The sequence below is a fragment of the Ranitomeya variabilis genome, chromosome 3 (genome assembly GCF_051348905.1).
Source record: "Ranitomeya variabilis isolate aRanVar5 chromosome 3, aRanVar5.hap1, whole genome shotgun sequence".
In the NCBI taxonomy this organism is placed as follows: Eukaryota; Metazoa; Chordata; class Amphibia; order Anura; family Dendrobatidae; genus Ranitomeya; species Ranitomeya variabilis.
In genome coordinates, this window is record NC_135234.1 from 83,226,290 (window position 1) to 83,246,365 (window position 20,076).

Sequence of the window (20,076 nt, forward strand, 5' to 3'; positions counted from 1 at the left end):
GGTTGAGGTGGTTCGAGTCAAGAACATTATAAGGTCCTCACTAAAGATGGGAGAATCGATTTGCAAGACTCTGGTCCATCGGCCAAGTAATCTATGACCGTTTGACGGGAGCTCTTTGAATCACCTTACCTCCTGGCATTCACAGCTCATTAATTTTTTTTTTTGATTAGCAGGATTGATGCAAACACGACATCACACAAGACCGACTAATCAAAAGGAGAGCAGTGAATGCTGGGAGGTGAGGAGTTCCGAAGGCTTCCCTTTCAGCAGTCACAGATTACTGACCTGGCCGCTCTCCCGGAGCCCTGCAAATGAATTCTTCCATTTCTGTACTCACACATACCATCTTTTAGGACTATCACTTACAAGGTCCACATACACATTAGATTAATGTTGGCAGAACCCACATTTTTAGGGGCACAAGTAGACTATCTAATATGCCTGGGCGGCCTCCTGACCAGGCATGGTAAATTACTTCCATGAGAAATTAACCACCACTGGAAGAATCAGGCATTGGCTTACTCCCTTCTCCCCTTTGAAAACACATGCATGCTTGACCAAATCGATCAAACACTTGTATAGGAAGGCCAGGAGATAGCGAAGGCTAAAACCATTGTTGATCGTAACAACGATACAGTAATGCATATAGCCCACTGTAGACTTGGATATGCTCCAAAATGATTTCTAAATAAAGGGTTTCGTTAAAACAATGCAAACAAATGCGATCAGTAATTCAAACTATTGCTGACAGGAATATTGGGAAGGATCAGAACATCTCAGAAAAAATATCTTGTAAACCTAATGATCTCCTACGTGCCCCACCTTCTTCGATTACCTGCAAATTATTCTGCAACCATATCACTTCCAAATCTAACCACAAACCCAGTTGCAAATGTTGCATTAATGGTTCTTTGAGATTGGTTTGTTTTTTTTTGGCTAGAGAGATTCTCTGATCAGGACTTGATTACAGACAGTCCAGTGGTTGGTGTACACTGAAGGGGGAATTGACCTAAGCTCAGGGCTGCCACGTTATGTACAGATATGCCAGGTCCTGCAGGGTCATAGATGCTAATTAAGAATTCTCCAAAAGGATACATCGCTACATAATACCAATTATTTTTAAGTGAGCAGATCAAATCATTTAGTGTTATCGCTGGATCTACACAAGGGGCCGCCAATAAACGAAAGCGCTTAAAATAAGTTATTAATGTTTGATAAAAAAAATGTAGTGCAAACAGTTAAAAAAAAAAGTTCAGAATTTGCTTTATACTAAAAGGGTTATTCCAATTGTGAAGAGTCAGCAGATAACACGTAGATTGGTAGTGGCCGACAGCCGGCAACCCCTGTAATTTTGCCAGAAAAGAGAACATAAATTGTTAAAGATTGTCCTTTGAATCATCAAAAGCAAGATGGGAAGGAAAGTGTCCATGTTGACAAGGTATTTATAATGAGAATGAACCCTAGGTTTGGTGGTCTGCGATGTAAGGACCTTTCTTGTCACTCCCACCCCAGTACGGAGAACCCATGTGATGGGTAATTTATCCTTGTACAAGGCTCGCACATCTACAGTACACAGTAACTAGCTATCTCCAGCCCTCCGAATTTCTAGTCAGTAAATATTTACTAAGTTAAAGGTCTAAAGTACAAAGGCCTAAACTTTCAGCTAAAACAAAGTGTTTTGAGAAGGTCATTTACCCCAACAGTGTCACAAGCGATTCAGATGAAACATCCAACTGTTCGGGATCAAATTCTTTTAAAATAATAAAATAGGATTAAAAAAAAAATAAATGAAAAAAGCAAGAAAAAAAAAATAGATTACACTGAAACATAACTTTTATATAGAGGTTTTTTCTTGGGTATGGGATATACAAAGAAAAAAAAAATCTGGCTTAGTAAAAAAAAAAAATTCCTTTTCATTCTCCAGGAATTGAAAAAGACTAAACAAAATATCGATGCATGTCTAAAAATACCTTTAATTAGCAAATCGCTTTAGTACATTAAAATGTCCACTATCTTGTTAGACAGATGTCACCTAGTGTGTTTATAGGACTGGTGCCTGTGAGCATGTGCAGAAGGAAGCTCCGCTGCTGTGACCTGGAGACGGTGCATGGTATATATAGGTTGTCTTCAGGTCACAGCAGCTGAGCTTCCTACAGCACATGCTCACAGGCGCCGGGTCCTAATATAGTAGGACAGGCTTCTGCCATTGTAACAAGGGGATGACCATCATTAAGGCTTCTTTTACACATACCGTTGTTTTGCGGCCCCAATAGATTTCTATGGGGCCGCAAAAACAGGCCTCACTAATTTCGCGGTGCGCCGTATGGCCGTCTTTACAGCCGTGAAAAAAGATCGAGCCTGCTCGATCTTTTTCACAGCTTACGGACACGGCCCCCATTGAAAATCAATGGGGCCGCAAAAACAATGAAAGCTTGTTTTTTGTGGTGCACCGTGACTTCTGGTTTTACGACGATCCGCAAGTTTTTTGCACTCTGTTATTGTGGCAGACCGTGAAAATTGCGGCGTTATGGCCCGCAAAAAAGGCCTGCAATAACAGGCCGCAAAAAACCTGGTATGTGTAAAAGAAGCCTAAGTGCTCAAGTGACTTGATTCCTGCATAAAACAAGTGTCACAATTGCTAATTAAAGGTATTTAAGGAAGTTATTTAGTATATTTTCTTTATTCATTTTTTTTTTTTATTCCCAGAGAATCCCTTTAAAGAGAACCTGTCCGCTCTCCAGACATGCCTGAAAAACGTTCCATGGTAACACTTTTCTTCTTAGATCTCTGCTGTTCCAAGTTTTCCACGTGGCATGGAAATGGTCAGCTTGGGTGTGTGTTACCATTCCACTCGTCATGGAGCATAAACCAACTCACTGAAGTGTACCATGTCTCACTGTGTATGGACACCCGCTTCATAAGGGTAACAGTAATCGTTTTTTCATTTAAACCTTTCCATGAGTAATAACAAAAATGGCAAACCTCAATTATGCAAAAATGATGATTTGGCATTGCCATTGCACGGAGAAGTATTTACTAAAAAACTCGTCAGGAGGGGACAATTAATAATTCAGTTTGCATGTGAGCAATATCAACTCAAATTTTCCCAATATAACAAATTACATCCTTAATATTGAAGTGATCTATCGTGTGATAAATGCTTGGGTTTTATGAGGTTAGTCTCCAGAAATAAAAAAAAAAAAAAAAAATCAACATTAAATTAAAATAGAACAACACGTTCTGAACTTTGATGTCTCCTATATCCGGCTCGTAGAAGGAACATGGAAAAGCTAAAATACTTGTGTTATATGTAACATGGAAATGGCAAATCATAGCTAGGAACATCACAGAAGGTCCCGGAAAAGGGTTTGTTCACACTACAGGGCTCAGGACAGTCACTTTTGGGGAGGGAGGAGGGAGAAAGAGGAAAAAAAAGATACATGGACCTGGAACACATGTGGGTGAACAAGTCCTAATTTAAGGAGAATGCATGTTACATGCTCGCCTTCTCACAGCCCATTTAACATACCTTATCTACACACCGATCCTCTTTCCACTTTCTGTACTGTCTACCCAATGGTGGCCATACACTTCAGAAAGATGTTTGGCTGACAGCTATCCTCCCAATACATGGCAACACTATGCGTGCAAGTGTTCTCAATCAGGAAATGGGAGTAAGCCGCTGCCAGACAATCTGCTGGCAAATTATAGCCCATGAGAAAGAAAGGAAAAAAAAAAGGCCCCTTTCACATATCAGTCTTTTGCTGTCAGTCTCAATCCGGCGAATTTTGCAAAAAAACTGATCCGGCGAATGTTGCTGCCAGATGGTTTTTTTTTCTCATAGACTTGTATTAGCGACGGATGGCCTCACGTTTCATCCATCGTTCCCCGGATCCGTTGAAAATTGTTGAACCGGCGGCCGTACAAAATAGACATAGTAACGTTTTTTGTGTCCGGCAAAAAAACAGACAGCGATGGACCTGGCGACGTCCATCGTTTGCTAGAATGGAAGCCTATGGCGCCGGATCCGTTTTTTTTTTACTGAGCATGCTCCGATTTTTTTAGGATCCAATTAGCTGGATCAGCTAGTCGGATCCGGCAAAAAAACGGATCCGTTGCATCAGTTTTTCACAATCTGCGATGGATCCGTTTTCTTCAACATTCGATGGATTGTGACTGATGGCAAAAAAACTGATGTGTGAAAGCAGCCTTAATCCTTCTCTCGACATCTGCCATAAGGAGAAAATCATCAGATACGGTGTATGGCCACCGTATGCTACTGCTACATACTCCCAAAGATCAGCAGGACTACATCTATACCACTGCCACCAATGATAGCACCTGAATAGATAAAATTAAACAGAATAAAATATAAGAAAGAAAAAAATAAACAAACAAAAAAACACTATGCACACTTGGCTCACATACAGCTGTACAGGAGGCACCAATAACCAGCAGCTAGCTGCTAATATGGCGGCTCGGATGTCGCTCCTCAGCAGTATGCCTGATATAACTATGGCATAAGGTAATAATAAAAAAAAAAAAACTACTGTGGCCACAGCAGGATATGCAACGTGTTCTGCTACACCGGGTCTCATGCTTCCTGAAACGTGCAATTATGATGATACTTTGACACCTATGAAAGGACCATCGCCACCAAAAAATGGTTCGCAAAGTACCAGCAAACATGAGACCAGTGCAAAGTAGCAGAATGTGAATGATGTAAAGAGCGCAGTGTCTCCGCAGAACAATGGATATGCCACCAATAAGCTAGTGCTGTAAAAAACAGATTTAAAAATATCCTAAAAGCAGCGACAGATTAAACATTTTTTGGCCTAGTTAAAAACTAATTTGACACTATATATTAAAAAAAAGGAAATGTTTAGGAAACCTAAAAGTATACTCCTTGTAATCTTTTGACACATTAGGTCAAGAAAAAAGATAGGATCGCTCACTGGAGAGAGGAAGATTCACTTATCTCTTCAGCGGGAGAAGCCCAGCCGGAGTGTAGTGATGAATACGGAGAGTCGGGGAATGCTCCGAATGCAGATGTAGCTCTCAGGTGACTCCACGCTATCTGCTAGGTAAAACTATGGCCACATTCAGCACAACCCATATATGCTTTGCTTTTCCTTTCCTTCAAACAATTCCCTGATTATAAAAAAAAAAAAAAAAACCCCAGCAGCCAATGCAATCATACTGTAGATTACACACACAAGTAACCCTGTACAAACGGATAAAATACAGCATGTGTAGGAAGCCTTAGTTTGGCAGCTGCTCAGTACCATTGAGAAAGCTGCAGTGAGGACATCTGTAGGCAGTTTGTGTTGAATGATCAAAAGGAATGGCCGTTTAGTATTTTTTTTCTTGCAGTTATGTATAAGACATGTGTGAACCATTGGATATCTGTGAAGTAACACTTGTGCTCCTGCTCATTCCCTGCTCTGTCCGTCCCCCAGAAGCTGTCCGCCTCAGAGCCTGGGGGCTGTTGCGGACCCCCATTGTACTGCCACGTGAGACGCCTACAGACCCTGATGGATGGCCCCATGGTTGGGGCCCACCTTGCATTGGGTGTCCCCAGGCTTGTGGTGGGCCTCCCATGGGGTGTCCCCAATGAGGTCCAGGGCCTCCAGCGGGATTGTGGGACCAGCCAGAAGCTCCCGGGTAGCTGTGGCTGAACGCCTCGGGGGAGAGATTAGAAAGTATCATGTTACTAAACCCTAGCCTCATGCTTTCAGAGTCAAAAGCTTCAATTTCCCGAGCTTGGCGTTCCAAAAGACTCCGTATTCGCTCTGTTCTCTCATTCTGAAGAGCCAGCATTTCCTCTTCAATCTGAAAAAGAAGAATAAAATATTAATTTGATGCAGTTTTCTAAAAGAGAAACCAACACATACACATCAATTGTTCAGAAAAATAATATTGCCATATTGCAAATACTACAGTCACATCCATGTGTTTTCATTGGAAAGAATTGTAACAAATTTTTTTTCCTCAAGTATCATCCTAGTTTTAATTTTTTTTTTTCTTTTTTACTCAAGCAGGTAGAATGTCTGTACTTTTGAGTTTCATCTGTATTTAACTGATCTAGTAAGAGTCAGTGGATAAAAAAAAGTTCAAAGTCAAGTCTTCCATATTTCATACGTTTTATAGGGATCCCCGTAGACTTTAATGGAAGAGTCTGATCCACAAAATGGATGAGAATAGGACATGCTCAGAGTCTAAAGGACAAGAGATATTGATCAGGTTTTAAAACGGATGTATTTATAGCTCAATGAAACTCTATGGGTCAGCGTGCTGCCTGAGAAACAAAAATGGACAGAAACTGGACGTGACACACTGATATGCGAATGTAACTTAATACTGAGAAAAATATATAGAAATCTTCTGCGTGTTTTAGGAGCTCCGTCACTTCCCCACTCATCCATGTCAAAAAGCAAGTCTGAGCCAACAATCTGAAACAGGAGTCTCCCTCCTCCAGCCTATTTAGTAAAACCAAAATATTGAGGCTTGATTATGCCATTTTAAATCTTTGTGCGCGGTGATGTTAACGGAGATGTTGTTTTATAAAACCCTGCATGGCAATATTCACACTTGTGGTAAGGGGTTCCATTGTGTTTTTTTTTCTATTATTGATCGCACATATAATGCAGTCTGAAATGCTTCCAAAACCTCACTCAAACCCCAATGTACCACATCCAGGGCTGTGGAGTTGGGAGTTGGAGAGTCTATGTCCATTTTGGTGGACCGACTCAGATTCCTAAATATAATAAATTGGGTACAGCAGTACAATGCAGGATGTGCTGTAAATGTTTTCATAAGATTTTGGGAAAGTTATGAAATGTCCTATAAATGTCTGTCCTGTCCCTGATCTCTGCTTTTAGCGGAGATGAATCTTTGCTGCACTTTATGTACATGCTCAGTAGTGACCAGGGCTGGGGAGTCGGAGTCAGTAAAATTGAGGCGTCTGAGGTTGGGCTTACCGACTCCCAGCCCTGGGCACATCACATTAAAGATAAGGGTGCCTGCCATGATCTCTTAGAAACTGTTGAATAATAGTTCCAGGATCTTCCGCTGTCATGGCAGAAGCCGGTCAACAGTTGGCAAGAGCTGAGCCCACTATAACAGCAGTAATCTAGTCAGTATTATGATCAGCGCATGTAAACCAAGACTGGTAGATGAGGTACAACTCTTTCCATTAGGTTTCCTTTCTGTATGTTCAATTTCTTGGTAATGGATGCATGATGCAAAATGCTGACAGAAACCCCAACATGAGGGAAGTATTTTGGTCTTAGGCCAAGTTCACAAGTTGCATATTCGTTACAGATTTTTTTTTGCAGTGTATGAGTAGAAGAATCCGTAATGATTATAAATATCCATAATGTTAAGAGTAGAGTTGATGAATCTTTTCTACTTAGCTGTATTGTATTACACTGCAGATTATATGCTCTTAAATCTGCAACCTGTGAGCTTGGCCCTACAAAACCTAATGTACTCACTGCCTTAGTATAGCTAAGCATTTATAAAAGGTCAGCATCTTTAAATGACTTACTTTCTGCTCGAGAAGGGCTCTACGGAGGGAAACCCTTTGTTCCAGTTCACGTAACTCTCGCTCATGTTGGGCCTCCGCTTGCATCTTAATCTTACTCTGATAGGCATTTAGTAGCTCCAGTTCTTGCTGCAGCTGCATCTTCAGAACCTGGCACTCTGCTTCCTGAGCCTCATCCAGGCGTAGCTGCAAAAAAAGGTAAATTACATACTTCACATCATATCTGTGCAACACAGGAAGGAAAACCATTGTCATTACAACTGTAGTATTGCTACTCAGGTGGTAGGAATTAGAACGATATAGTAGGAATATCGCTATTATACAGAGAGGCATAGCAATGTCAAATATAGGCAAACTGAGCAAAGTAACCTGCAAATCTATAGAGGACTGTCAGGATAAGTTACCACAGGAAGAGAAATACCTGTGCTACACCCAGAATTAGTCCGGTATAGCACAAGTGTATGTTTTGTTCCTTCTTTACTGGTAAACTTGGCCTATACTCAATACAAGCTAATCCACCGTGCCATCGCAGATACATGAAAACTGCATTTCCACTACAAGCACAAACAATTTAAAAAAATGCAGGGACACAGCTAATAAATATCTACTATATAATTGTCTAAGGGTCACTTCCATCTTTCTGTCTGTCCTTCTGTCTGTCGAGGATATTCATTGGTCGCGGCCTCTGTCTGTCATGGAATCTAAGTCGCTGATTGGTCGTGGCTGTTTTGCCACGACCAATCAGCGACGGGCACAGTCCGGCGGAAAAATGGCCGCTCCTTCCTCCCCGCAGTCAGTGCCCTCACACAGGGTTAATGGCAGCGGTAACGGACCGCGTTATGCCGCGGTGTAATGCACTCCGTTTCCGCTGCTATTAACCCTGTGTGACCAACTTTTTACTATTCATGCTGCCTATGCGGCATGAATAGTAAAACGATCTAATGTTAAAAATAATTTAAAAAATAAAAAATCGTTAGATACTCACCGTCCGTCGGCCCCCGGATCGACAACAGGCCTTACCCGCTCCTCCTGACGCTCCATGCTGCGATCTCGCGACATGATGACGTAGCGGTCTCGTGCGACCGCTACGTCATCATCTCGCGAGACCGCAATGCACTCTTGGGACCTGAGCGGGCGAGGAGCATCGCTTGGATCCGGGGGCTCCGGAAGGTGAGTATATAACTATTTTTTATTTTATTTCTTTTTTTAACAGGGATATGATGCCCACATTGCTATATACTGCGTGGGCTGGGCAATATACTACATGGGCTGTGCTATATACGTGGCTGGGCAATATACTACATGGGCTGTGCTATATACTGCGTCACTGGGCTGCGCAATGTACTGCGTGGGCTGCGCAATGTACTGCGTGGGCTGCGCAATGTACTGCGTGGGCTGCGCAATGTACTGCGTGGGCTGCGCAATGTACTGCGTGGGCTGCGCAATGTACTGCGTGGGCTGCGCAATGTACTGCGTGGGCTGCGCAATGTACTGCGTGGGCTGCGCAATGTACTGCGTGGGCTGCGCAATGTACTGCGTGGGCTGCGCAATGTACTGCGTGGGCTGCGCAATGTACTGCGCATACATATTCTAGAATACCCGATGCGTTAGAATCGGGCCACCATCTAGTGTATTTATAAACATCCATTCTACCGATGTCCTTACAGGGGTTGTCTCATCCTCTTAAAAATGGGCACAAAGTGTGAAGTGCTTGTAAAAACAAGCAGCTTTGCAATTTAGAGGTTATTAAAAATCCTCTCCATTCTTAAGAATGGATGGACTTATGTTATAGTTTACTGCCTGCTGCCTAGCTTACTGGCCACCTCTGCAGTCCACCAATGGTGGCCAGTCTCCAAGGCAAAGAGTGCAGTGTTTGCAAGTTATTTGCTGGATCTGGACAGTTTCAGTGCCCTTGAACCCCCCTCTGATGCTGTAAAGGTAAAGCTGCCTCTGCTGGCTGCCCAGAAAAGCACCCAACTCGGCCCAGGAGAGCGCCCAAGCCACTGATCAGAACCGTCAATTATCAGGAATGCACCTACCACCCCAACCCCACATGAAGCTGGGAGGATGGGGAGCAGTTCGCTCCTGAAGACAGAAGAACCCTTTAGAGAAATGCAAAAGAGATCAGATATTAATGGAATAAAAGCAACACCAAAATGTGCTCCTATACACATGCTTGGATCACCTTGTATTATCTATACGGTAAGAGAGTAAGGTCACATAAAAGATCCAATTTGTCCAATAACGCTAACATGAAGATTAAAAAGTTCAGAAAGGGTTCCTGTGTCCTCTAATGATGAAGCAATAGAGAAGTTCACAAAGCGTTACAACAGCAGAGGCAGCCACCCTGCTCCCCACACCTGAGAACAGACAAGGAGGAGAAACGTCAGCTGTGCACATAGGGTTGGTAGACCGCAAAACTCCTCCTGTATTTTCTAAGCGAATAATTTGTGATAATAAGCAACCCTCCCTGCTGGATCATGGGTGTGAATGGTTGTTCATTAGTATTTTGCATATGTGCTGCCTCCACCTTCTATAAGGGTGGCCTGCTGAATTCTGCATTATAGAGATATTGATACCAGGTAGACGGAAATAAAAAAACCAGCTCACCTGTTAGGCATGTGTTGTGGGGAAGCACGGATATCGTGTAGTCATCACGTGGAACTAATGTAGCAAAAAAAAAGGGAAATCCAGCTTCCAAAAAAATTCCAAATTTATTGTGAATAAAACATGAAGCCTACTGGACTTCATGTTTTATTCACAATAAATTTGGAATTTTTTTGGAAGCTGGATTTTCCCTTTTTTTTGCTACAATTGATACCAGGTATTGGTAATTATTGCCTTTTTTCTGTTCTAGTTCTTTGAATTCAACATCCTTTTCCGTGACTTGCAAACAATTCACTTGTTATCACAATACCAGCATTGTGGAAAAGATGTTATACAGCATGTCGGCTCAAATCTGCAATAATATAGCATTGTCTGTGGATTTTAGCTGCCGAGTATTTTCCACTGTGGAAATTCTGCAGCAGATAAGTCTTGTCTACACATATCCTTCGTCTCTGACTGTACCAAATACATTTCCAATGACTTGACTCCTACACTTACTGCTTGTGTAGATAACATCTCATTAATGCTATGGTCGTACTGCTCAGCTAGTATTGCCAGTTTACGGGTTTGCTCTTCTTTCAGTCGCTTGAGAACGGCTTTGTGTTCATTCTTTGGTGTGGTCTCCAAAAGGTGATTCCGCAAAGCTTTATACTGCCGCGTCTGAATCTTGCACGTGTCCTGGAACTGCTTCTTGATCTGGAGCTCTTTAGACTGATCAGGAAATTAGAGAAAGAAACAAAAAACACATCAAAGACACCTTAGATGTAATCATGAAATTATTACATGAAGTCACTATCACTACTAGTTTACTGTATGAATATCTGATTCCTGGATGTAATGCTATGAGGATAATTCCAACTCACAGCAGTGTATACATTTGTAGGTTATGGGTTATACTATCTGATAAACTACTACAGTTTCCCTGAAAATAAGCACTAGCAGAAAGCCCTACTCCAAAAATAAGCCCTAGCTGCAATTTAATGAGGAAGTGTCCAGGCGGTTATAAAGAATACAGCTGGACCCTTTATTAAAGAAAGAAATTGTGTGGCTTTATTAGTATTTCCTTGGTATCACGCCATTGTTACTGAATACAGAAATAGTCATTACCTTGAGGCTCTTGGGTTGTTGCCGGACCTCCATGACATGTTTGCGTCTTAACTCCCGCTCTCTTCGTTTATTGTACTCTAGCTGATTCGTGAGTTCGGTCTGGTGTTGCAGCTTTATGAGCTCACATCTCATCCTTTGTATAGTGTTTAGATGGCGAAACTCTAATTCTTGCATTGACTCATGCTGTCTTAGAAGCATGGCGTGCTCAAGATCCTTTTGTGTCTGCCTCTTATTTAGCTCCTGGTTGGGAAAAACAAAAAAAAGGTTTCCATAAAGAAAAATTTAAAAAACAACTTTAGTTGTACCAAAAATCTCTGCAAACTGTTCGAAATTTGTCAAATCAAGATATTAGTAAAAGTACAGCTTGTGTACAATACAATTTGAAAAATTGTTAGAGGGTAAAACATACATCACTAGCTCCTAGCTAGTGTAAGAAGTGTAACAATATGCAATAGAGCCGCCATCATACCTCTCTGACCAAATCCTGCTCAAGGTTATGTCTACTAAGTAACATCCGCCTCTTGAAACGGCGGCACTCCAGCTCTAGGTATTGCCTTTGACGGCGCAGGAGATTGGCTTCTTCTTCAGCCTGGTAATGCTGGAAATTCTCCTTTTGCTTTGACAGCCACTCTTGTTTCTCTTTCTTCGGAGTACTCTGGTTTTCACTTAACTCCTTTGGAAGAAAAACGCACAAACAAGACTTTATTAATATTGAATACAAAAATTGTGGAGGGGAGGCATTTATCAATCCGTTTGCTCCTTTGGTGATAAAACATCTAATTTTAGCACATGACATGCTTGTACTAAAGTTTCTGAACTTTTAATCTGATATCCATTGAAAAAAAGGTCAGACTAGTAATGGCCAGACATTGCATTTAAAGTAAGAAAATGGCAAGTGTTCCAGCATTTCAGAGATACAGTTTGTAGTGATGAGCAAATGTGCTTGGATAAGGTGTTAACGCAGATTGCTTGGGTGCCAATCGAATGTCTTCGGTGCACTCAAATATGTTCGAGTGCCTGAGGCTGCATATCTCGTGGCTGTTGGAAAGCCGCAAAACATGCAGGGATTGCCTGTGTTGTAGCGGTCTAACAGCGGCAAGACATGCAGTCACGGGGAAGCAAACACATTTTTCGAGCACGCTGAAGACACTCTTAGCACACGGGCATGCTCAGATAACACCTTATCAATCAACACTAAGGGTACCGTCACACAGTGCAATTTTGATCGCTACGACGGTACGATTCGTGACGTTCTAGCGATATCGTTACGATATCGCAGTGTCTGACACGCAGCAGCGATCAGGGATCCTGCTGAGAATCGTACGTCGTAGCAGATCGTTTGGAACTTTCTTTCGTCGCTTGATCACCCGCTGACATCGCTGGATCGTTGTGTGTGACAGCGATCCAGCGATGCGTTCGCTGGTAACCAGGGTAAACATCGGGTAACTAAGCGCAGGGCCGCGCTTAGTAACCCGATGTTTACCGTGGTTACCAGCGTAAAAGTAAAAAAAAAACAAACCGTACATGCTCACCATCTGATGTCCGTCCGGTCCCTTGCTGTCCGCTTCCTGCTCTGACTGTCTGCCGGCCGGAAAGTGAGAACAGATCACAGCGGTGACGTCACCGCTGCACTCTGCTCTCACTGTACGGCCGGATCTGTCAGAGCAGGAAGCGGACGGCAAGGGACCGGACGGACATCAGATGGTGAGCATGTACGGTTTTTTTTTTTTTACTTTTACGCTGGTAACCACGGTAAACATCGGGTTACTAAGCGCGGCCCTGCGCTTAGTTACCCGATGTTTACCCTGGTTACCCGGGGACTTTGGCATCGCTCCAGCGCCGTGATTGCAACGTGTGACCGCAGTCTACGACGCTGGAGCGATAATCATACGACGCTGCGACGTCACGGATCGTGCCGTCGTAGCGATCAAAATTGCACTGTGTGACGGTACCCTAATAGTTTGAAGAGCCAGCCCCGACTGGCTTCTCAACGCTCTGTTCCAGTTGATTGACAGGTCTCTCCCTATGCTGCAATTGTACTAGAACAGCATGATTAGAGGGACAGGTTCCCTTTAACCTATGAACAGGTGTGTCTTTGCAACTTCGTGCCACTTTCTGGCTTGAAATGTAATATATTTATCTGGCCATAACAAGACCGACCTCTGCTCAACCATTTATTTAAAAAAAAAAATTTTATAAAGAAAAAACAAAAAACAGATCGGCTGAATATTTAAACTAGATTTAAATTCATCCGAAAAACTACAAGTGTTTTCTGGGACTTTGATATTGATGGCTATGGTTCGGATAGCCAGGCGTATCAGGCCGAGGTTCAAATCCTGATACCTCCTTCTAAAAGTCTCCATGAGCCAATCCCATTCAAGTCACTAAAGTGTGAAGCTGGCCTCTGGTGACCGACATCATTTACTATAGGTTGTACATGATGTACCTCTTTCAGTTGTTCCTTTCTTAATTTGTACTCCCTCTTTTGTGACTCCAAGAAGCTGTTCAGTTCTTTCTTTTGTTGTGCCTGAATGTGCTGCTGAAATTTCTTCTCTTCATTGGCCATCAGCTTCAACTGTTGAAAGAAAGTTCAATTTCATTGGTAATCACCTATCCACTGTCATTTTATACATTCATGGAGAAAAAAAAAAAAAAAAAAAGTTTATATATATATATATATATATACATATACACACTCACCGGCCACTTTATTAGGTACACCTGTCCAACTTCTTGTTAACACTTAATTTCTAATCAGCCAATCACATGGCGGCAACTCAGTGCATTTAGGCATGTAGACATGGTCAAGACAATCTCCTGCAGTTCAAACCGAGTATCAGTATGGGGAAGAAAGGTGATTTGAGTGCCTTTGAACGTGGCATGGTTGTTGGTGCCAGAAGGGCTGGTCTGAGTATTTCAGAAACTGCTGATCTACTGGGATTTTCACGCACAACCATCTCTAGGGTTTACAGAGAATGGTCCGAAAAAGAAAAAAAATCCAGTGAGCGGCAGTTCTGTGGGCGGAAATGCCTTGTTGATGCCAGAGGTCAGAGGAGAATGGGCAGACTGGTTCGAGCTGATAGAAAGGCAACAGTGACTCAAATCGCCACCCGTTACAACCAAGGTAGGCCTAAGAGCATCTCTGAACGCACAGTGCGTCGAACTTTGAGGCAGATGGGCTACAGCAGCAGAAGACCACACCGGGTACCACTCCTTTCAGCTAAGAACAGGAAACTGAGGCTACAATTTGTACAAGCTCATCGAAATTGGACAGTAGAAGATTGGAAAAACGTTGCTTGGTCTGATGAGTCTCGATTTCTGCTGCGACATTCGGATGGTAGGGTCAGAATTTGGCGTAAACAACATGAAAGCATGGATCCATCCTGCCTTGTATGGAGCATCTTTGGGATGTGCAGCCGACAAATCTGCGGCAACTGTGTGATGCCATCATGTCAATATGGACCAAAATCTCTGAGGAATGCTTCCAGCACCTTGTTGAATCTATGCCACGAAGAATTGAGGCAGTTCTGAAGGCAAAAGGGGGTCCAACCCGTTACTAGCATGGTGTACCTAATAAAGTGGCCGGTGAGTGTGTGTGTGTGTATGTATATATATATATATATATATATATATATATATATATATATATATATATATATATATATATATATATATATATATATATATATATATATATATATATATATATATATATATATAATCCTTGTCATGGTCAGGTTTCCAATTATTCATATAATTGCCTTGTAATGTTTTCATTTCCTGTTCTGCAAAGATGTCACCATATCCCAGAATTCCAAGCGGAGGAAGTTCACCGACAGCCATATTGGGACACCCAAGTGATGGGTGTCTCAATATGGAAACTGCTCCTGGTACCAACCTATTGCGCGGTACCACCAGTGGAACACCGTCGCACCACACACACAATATATGCCGTACGCACCTCTCACAGCCTCTTGCACGGTACCACCAGCGGAAAACCGTCACGAACACGCCGCCGGGATCAGCCTAATGATTTTCTGACTGCCTCCATCTTTGTACAGGGGGAGCGCATGCGCAGTTTTAATGTGACCGATGCCATCTGTCTGCACAAAGATGGCGGCGGTCTGATTTACTGCGCCTGCGCGAGTTACTCACAGGTGGAGTGAATCATTTGGCTGATCCCGGTGGCAGATGCGCGACCTGTCTACAGGCAAAGGAAGCCGGTCACATTAAAGGGGTTTTCCCACGAACGAAAGTTCATTTTAAAAACCGACTGAGTCTGACCGTGTACGGAGCATACCACATCTCCTGGGCAGGGAAGGAAGCAAAAGACAATACTGACATTACAGCAGGGGATCACAGCGGATTCATTTTGTGGGGTAAAATATTTCACTGACTTTTTAAAAAATATTTTACCTCACAAAATAAATCCTCTGTGATCTCCTGCTGTAATGTCAGTATCGTCTTTGAGGGTAGAACACAGCACAGGAAGGAGAGACGGAGGGATAGCACATGGGGTAGACAGGTCAAAGAAGAGAGCACAGATGGGAGAAGTCAGCACATGGGGAAAGAGTGGACAGGTGGGTGAGCACATGGGGGGAGATTCTCAACGCTGCAAAGCCTGCCCCCATCGCGACATTAGGCTACTTTCACACTTCCGGTTGTTTTAATCCGTCACAATGCGTCGGCGCGACATTATCGACGGATGCGTCAAAAATAGTGAAAAACGGATGCAACGCATCCAGCATTTCGACGGATCCGCTAGACGGTTCCGTCGAAAAACTGGATCCGTTGCATCCGTTTTGTCCATTTTTACCATCCGTTTTTTTGACGGATCCATTTTCCATGCCTAAAAATGGGAGTCTCCCAAATGTGATTGGCTACTGGAAAATAGGGAAACCAATATATTGACTGGCTGGCTGTCTTCAGGCTGGCAGGAGTCTTGCTGGCACATTTGGGGGTGACGCCCCAGGCCAGGTTTATATAGATTTGGGGCCTGTCTGGCCAATTGGCTACAAATTCCTGATTCTGAGCATGCTCAGTGTAAAAAAAAAATGGATTCCAGCACTGGATTCCATCATAAGACGTGTCACGACGGATCCTGCGTCCATAGGTGTTTATTCTAGTCAACGACGTATGCCGCAGGATCCGTCGCGACACGTTATCCCAACGCAGACAAAAAAAACATTACATTGAACGTTTTTTCCAGACGACGGTCCGCCAAAACACGACGGATCTGTCGCGAGACGGATGCGACGTGTGGCGATCCATCGCTAATACAAGTCTATGGGGAAAAAACGGATCCTGCGGGCACATTTGCAGGATCCGTTTTTTTCCAAAAACGACGCATTGCAACGGATCTGAAAAGACGGAGGGCAGTAAGGCCTCTTTCACACTTCCATCTAGAATTATATAATCATGGCCATTTGCGCCATACTGAGAAAGGTCCAACTGATGTGACCTGAGATGGTTGCTAAAACAGAGTGGCGATAGAGATGGAAAAAGTGTCCGCCACTTGGTTTTAGCAACTGGCGTATGGTCTATAAAACGAGGTAATACTAATGTAATGGTAGCCTCACCTCTTTATCCATGGCTGCCTGGTGTTTCTTTACAAGTTTTTCCATTTCTGCAGCAAAGGTGTTGCGCTGAGTCTCTAGATCTTTGTCTAGCCTGAGCCGGTGCTCATCCATCTCCGCCTTCAGCTTGTTCTCTAGTGCCATCAGTTGCTTTTGATGTTGCCGCCTCATGCGCTTGTAGCCAGACATCTGTTCCCGCAGCTCCGAGTCTTGCTCATGTTCCTGGATTTGCCTCGTCACCTGTAAAGAGGATACGTGAACTTCACACATTTTTCAGAAAACCGGATTTAGCCATATTCAGTCCGATTATTTAATGTATGAATGGTTCACTGCTTACGGACCACAAAGAGGATTTCTCTAAAATGCAATGAACAACTTCTGTTTAGATGTTTTTTTTAAATAAATATTGCTTAAAACATGTATTGGCATCTCTCACATAACCACGGCAGATCACTGAGATCTGCCATCTTCTTATGATCATAGAGGAGACCACAGGGACTTCCTCCAAATGGAGAATTAAATTTAGTACCTTGCTCCCTTTTAGGTTTTCCCCACAGAGGAGACTGGAGAACTGCACCAAGACCCCATTCACTTAAATAGGATTATGCTGCAGTTTTCTGCAAAGCAGGTGGTGGACGCAGTACTGATTTAGTCCTCTTCATCCTCAGGATCACTTGGGCTCCTACACCTCATACAGTGATAACATTAGGTTATGCCACCCCTTTACGAGGAGTATCCCTTAACCCCCTTCATGATCCTGTCATTTTTGTTTGAGCTTTCGTGGTTTCCTCCCCTTTTTCTGAGAACAATAACTTTATTTTTCCATCGATTTAGCCGTGAGAGGTCTTGTTTTTTGTCCATTTACTTTACAATATAATGTGCTGAAAAAAACAACTTTTTTATCAGTTGGTAAAAAACCTGTCCATTACAAAAATGGTGTGTAAGGCTAGTTTCACACTAGCGTTTGCATGAGCTGCGGACTTCCTCCGTGAAGCCCCGCCCTCGGCCACACCTCCGCCTCTAGCTCCACCTACTTCTGCATGCGGCCGGCGTACCTATCTTACCTATACATTAGGAACGCAGGTCGTGCGGCAGTATGCGGATGCTTCCGCATGCGTCGTTTTGACGATGTGGAAAAAAAATAAAAATTTGCTACAAGCTGAGTCCGACGCTGGTCACTGCATCGTCAAAACGACGCATGCGGAAGCATCCACATACAGCAGCACGACCTGCGTACCTAATGCTAAAGATAGGTACGCAGGCAGCATGCCGGCCGCATGCAGAAGTAGGCGGAGCTAGAGGCGGAGGTGCGGCCGTGGGCGGGGCTTCACGGAGGAAGTCCGCAGCCCTCCGCAGCTCATGCAAACGCAAATGTGAAACCGGCCTAAGTGCAGACATTGTGGTAATATGCAGACAAGGTGGTAATGTGCAGGTAAGTAGCTATTAACCATGTTTTGAAGTGTTACTATAAAAACAGTTTTAGGAAACAAAATGCATCAGTCCACAACAGAGTTGACTATATAGTGAGGGTGCCACCATCCATCCCACTGCACCTTTATTGACGGCTAGCCATGTGCTCAGCAGGATGTCGTGAGAGCGACGACATCGGACTCACTGTATAGGGAATATATACGCACCCTGCACCACCTCAATGACTGGAAGTGAGCAGCTGCAGGGAGAACGTAACTTCATTTTTTCTATGTAGCTGCCCTTAATAAACACAGGCAAACATAGCTAAAATGCTATATACCATCAGATTAACATTATATCTGCTGATAAGTATTTTATGCAGCAGACTTTGTAAGAAAAAAAAAAAAACAATGTGTCTATGTCGCCATTTTTTGAGACCCATAAGTTTAGTTTTCTGTAAATAAATCAGGGTGAGCGCTTGTTTTTGACCAATGAGCTGATGTTTTTATTGATACCATTCATGGGGCTTTCAGCAATGTTGACATTCTTTTTTGGGTTTTAATTTTAAGAGTTTGAGTATGATCAAAATGCCCAGGTTAATTTGTTATATGGGTCAGTTTAATAATGGTAATCCCAAATTTGTATAGTTTTTTTTCCCTATGAAAAACTTTTGTCTTCAGTCGCCATAGAGCCATCACTTTTTTTTTTTTTTTTACGATTTTGGGGTCCATATGACTTTCTAATCTCTCTATTTGGGAGGTTATGTGATAAAAAAAACCCTGATTCTGCTCTTATGATTTTATTTCCATTTTGGTGTTCACCACATGGGATATACAGTATATTTAATTGGAAAAATTAGACAAGCAGTGATAAATATTTTAATAATTTCTTAGATTTTGCAATTTACATTCAAGGAAGTGTCATTTAGACATAGATATATATTTTATTTGTTTACAATATTTTTTACATTTTTACTTAGTCCCTGCAATCGCCTATAGAATTTACTGCAATAATATAGCATTGCATTGTACTGGTAAACTTATGATCTCAACGGGCTTCATTGAAGTACTAACATGGAAGAAATAAGGGCTCCCAGTAGCCATGGCAATCTATCGGCACCTTTTGATTGAGTTGGTAAACGAGGGGAGGTGGCAGACTCTTTAATACCAGTGTCATTCAATGGGTGCATAGTTGTACAGTGCACTTTGCCAAAAGGGTTAAGTTCATCTACATAGGTTTCCTATGGCAAATAAGTGTAAATATATTGTTCTATTATTCGACAGATGAAGGTGTTCTGTGATCACTAGTGATGAGCGAATAGCATTGTTGCTCGGGTGATCTCCGAGTATTTGTTATTGCTCGGACATTTCGTTTTCGTCGCCTCAGCTGCATGATTTACGGCTGCTAGCCAGCCTGAATACATGTGAAGAATGCCTGTTTGTTAGGGAATTCCCACATGTATTCAGGCTGTCCAGCAGCCGTAATTCATGCAGGTGAGGCGGTGAAAACTAAATGTCCGAGCACTACAAAACACTCAGTTCACTGAGCATGCTCGGGAAGACTCGAGCAACAATGCTGTTCACTCATCACTAGTGATGACCATGAGTCGGTGCGCGATAAACACTTGGACCCTTTATAAAACATATCATTGGGTTCGGAGAGACTAGTAATAAAGGCAGCAATAATTAGATGCTATGGATCATATAATAAGTACAGGATTTACTCCATTCCCCTCCCCCTTTCTGTCTGTGTCTTGTAGAGTCACTATTTTTGTCTAAAGTTATATATTGAAAATGTAAACTTATTACATTGTGCCTACTTAATATTGAT

The 20,076-nt window shown here is 42.7% G+C and overlaps 1 protein-coding gene across 2 annotated transcripts in view; it reads right to left on the reverse strand.

Annotated features, from left to right (window-relative positions):
* Positions 1-4,314: 4,314 nt before the first annotated feature.
* Positions 4,315-20,076, reverse strand: part of TAOK1 (TAO kinase 1) — a 117,407-nt gene continuing 101,645 nt past the window's right edge. The window contains exons 15-21 of one of the 2 annotated variants that reach the window (XM_077294302.1): positions 16,840-17,076; positions 13,707-13,835; positions 11,730-11,933; positions 11,261-11,500; positions 10,652-10,864; positions 7,550-7,732; positions 4,315-5,832 (exon numbers count right to left, since the gene is read on the reverse strand). In XM_077294302.1, the coding sequence (XP_077150417.1) occupies positions 5,374-5,832; positions 7,550-7,732; positions 10,652-10,864; positions 11,261-11,500; positions 11,730-11,933; positions 13,707-13,835; positions 16,840-17,076 (1,665 nt within the window). In that variant the 3' untranslated portion in view covers positions 4,315-5,373. The remainder of the gene's footprint in view (positions 5,833-7,549; positions 7,733-10,651; positions 10,865-11,260; positions 11,501-11,729; positions 11,934-13,706; positions 13,836-16,839; positions 17,077-20,076) is intronic. The other variant, XM_077294303.1, reaches the window with a different exon arrangement.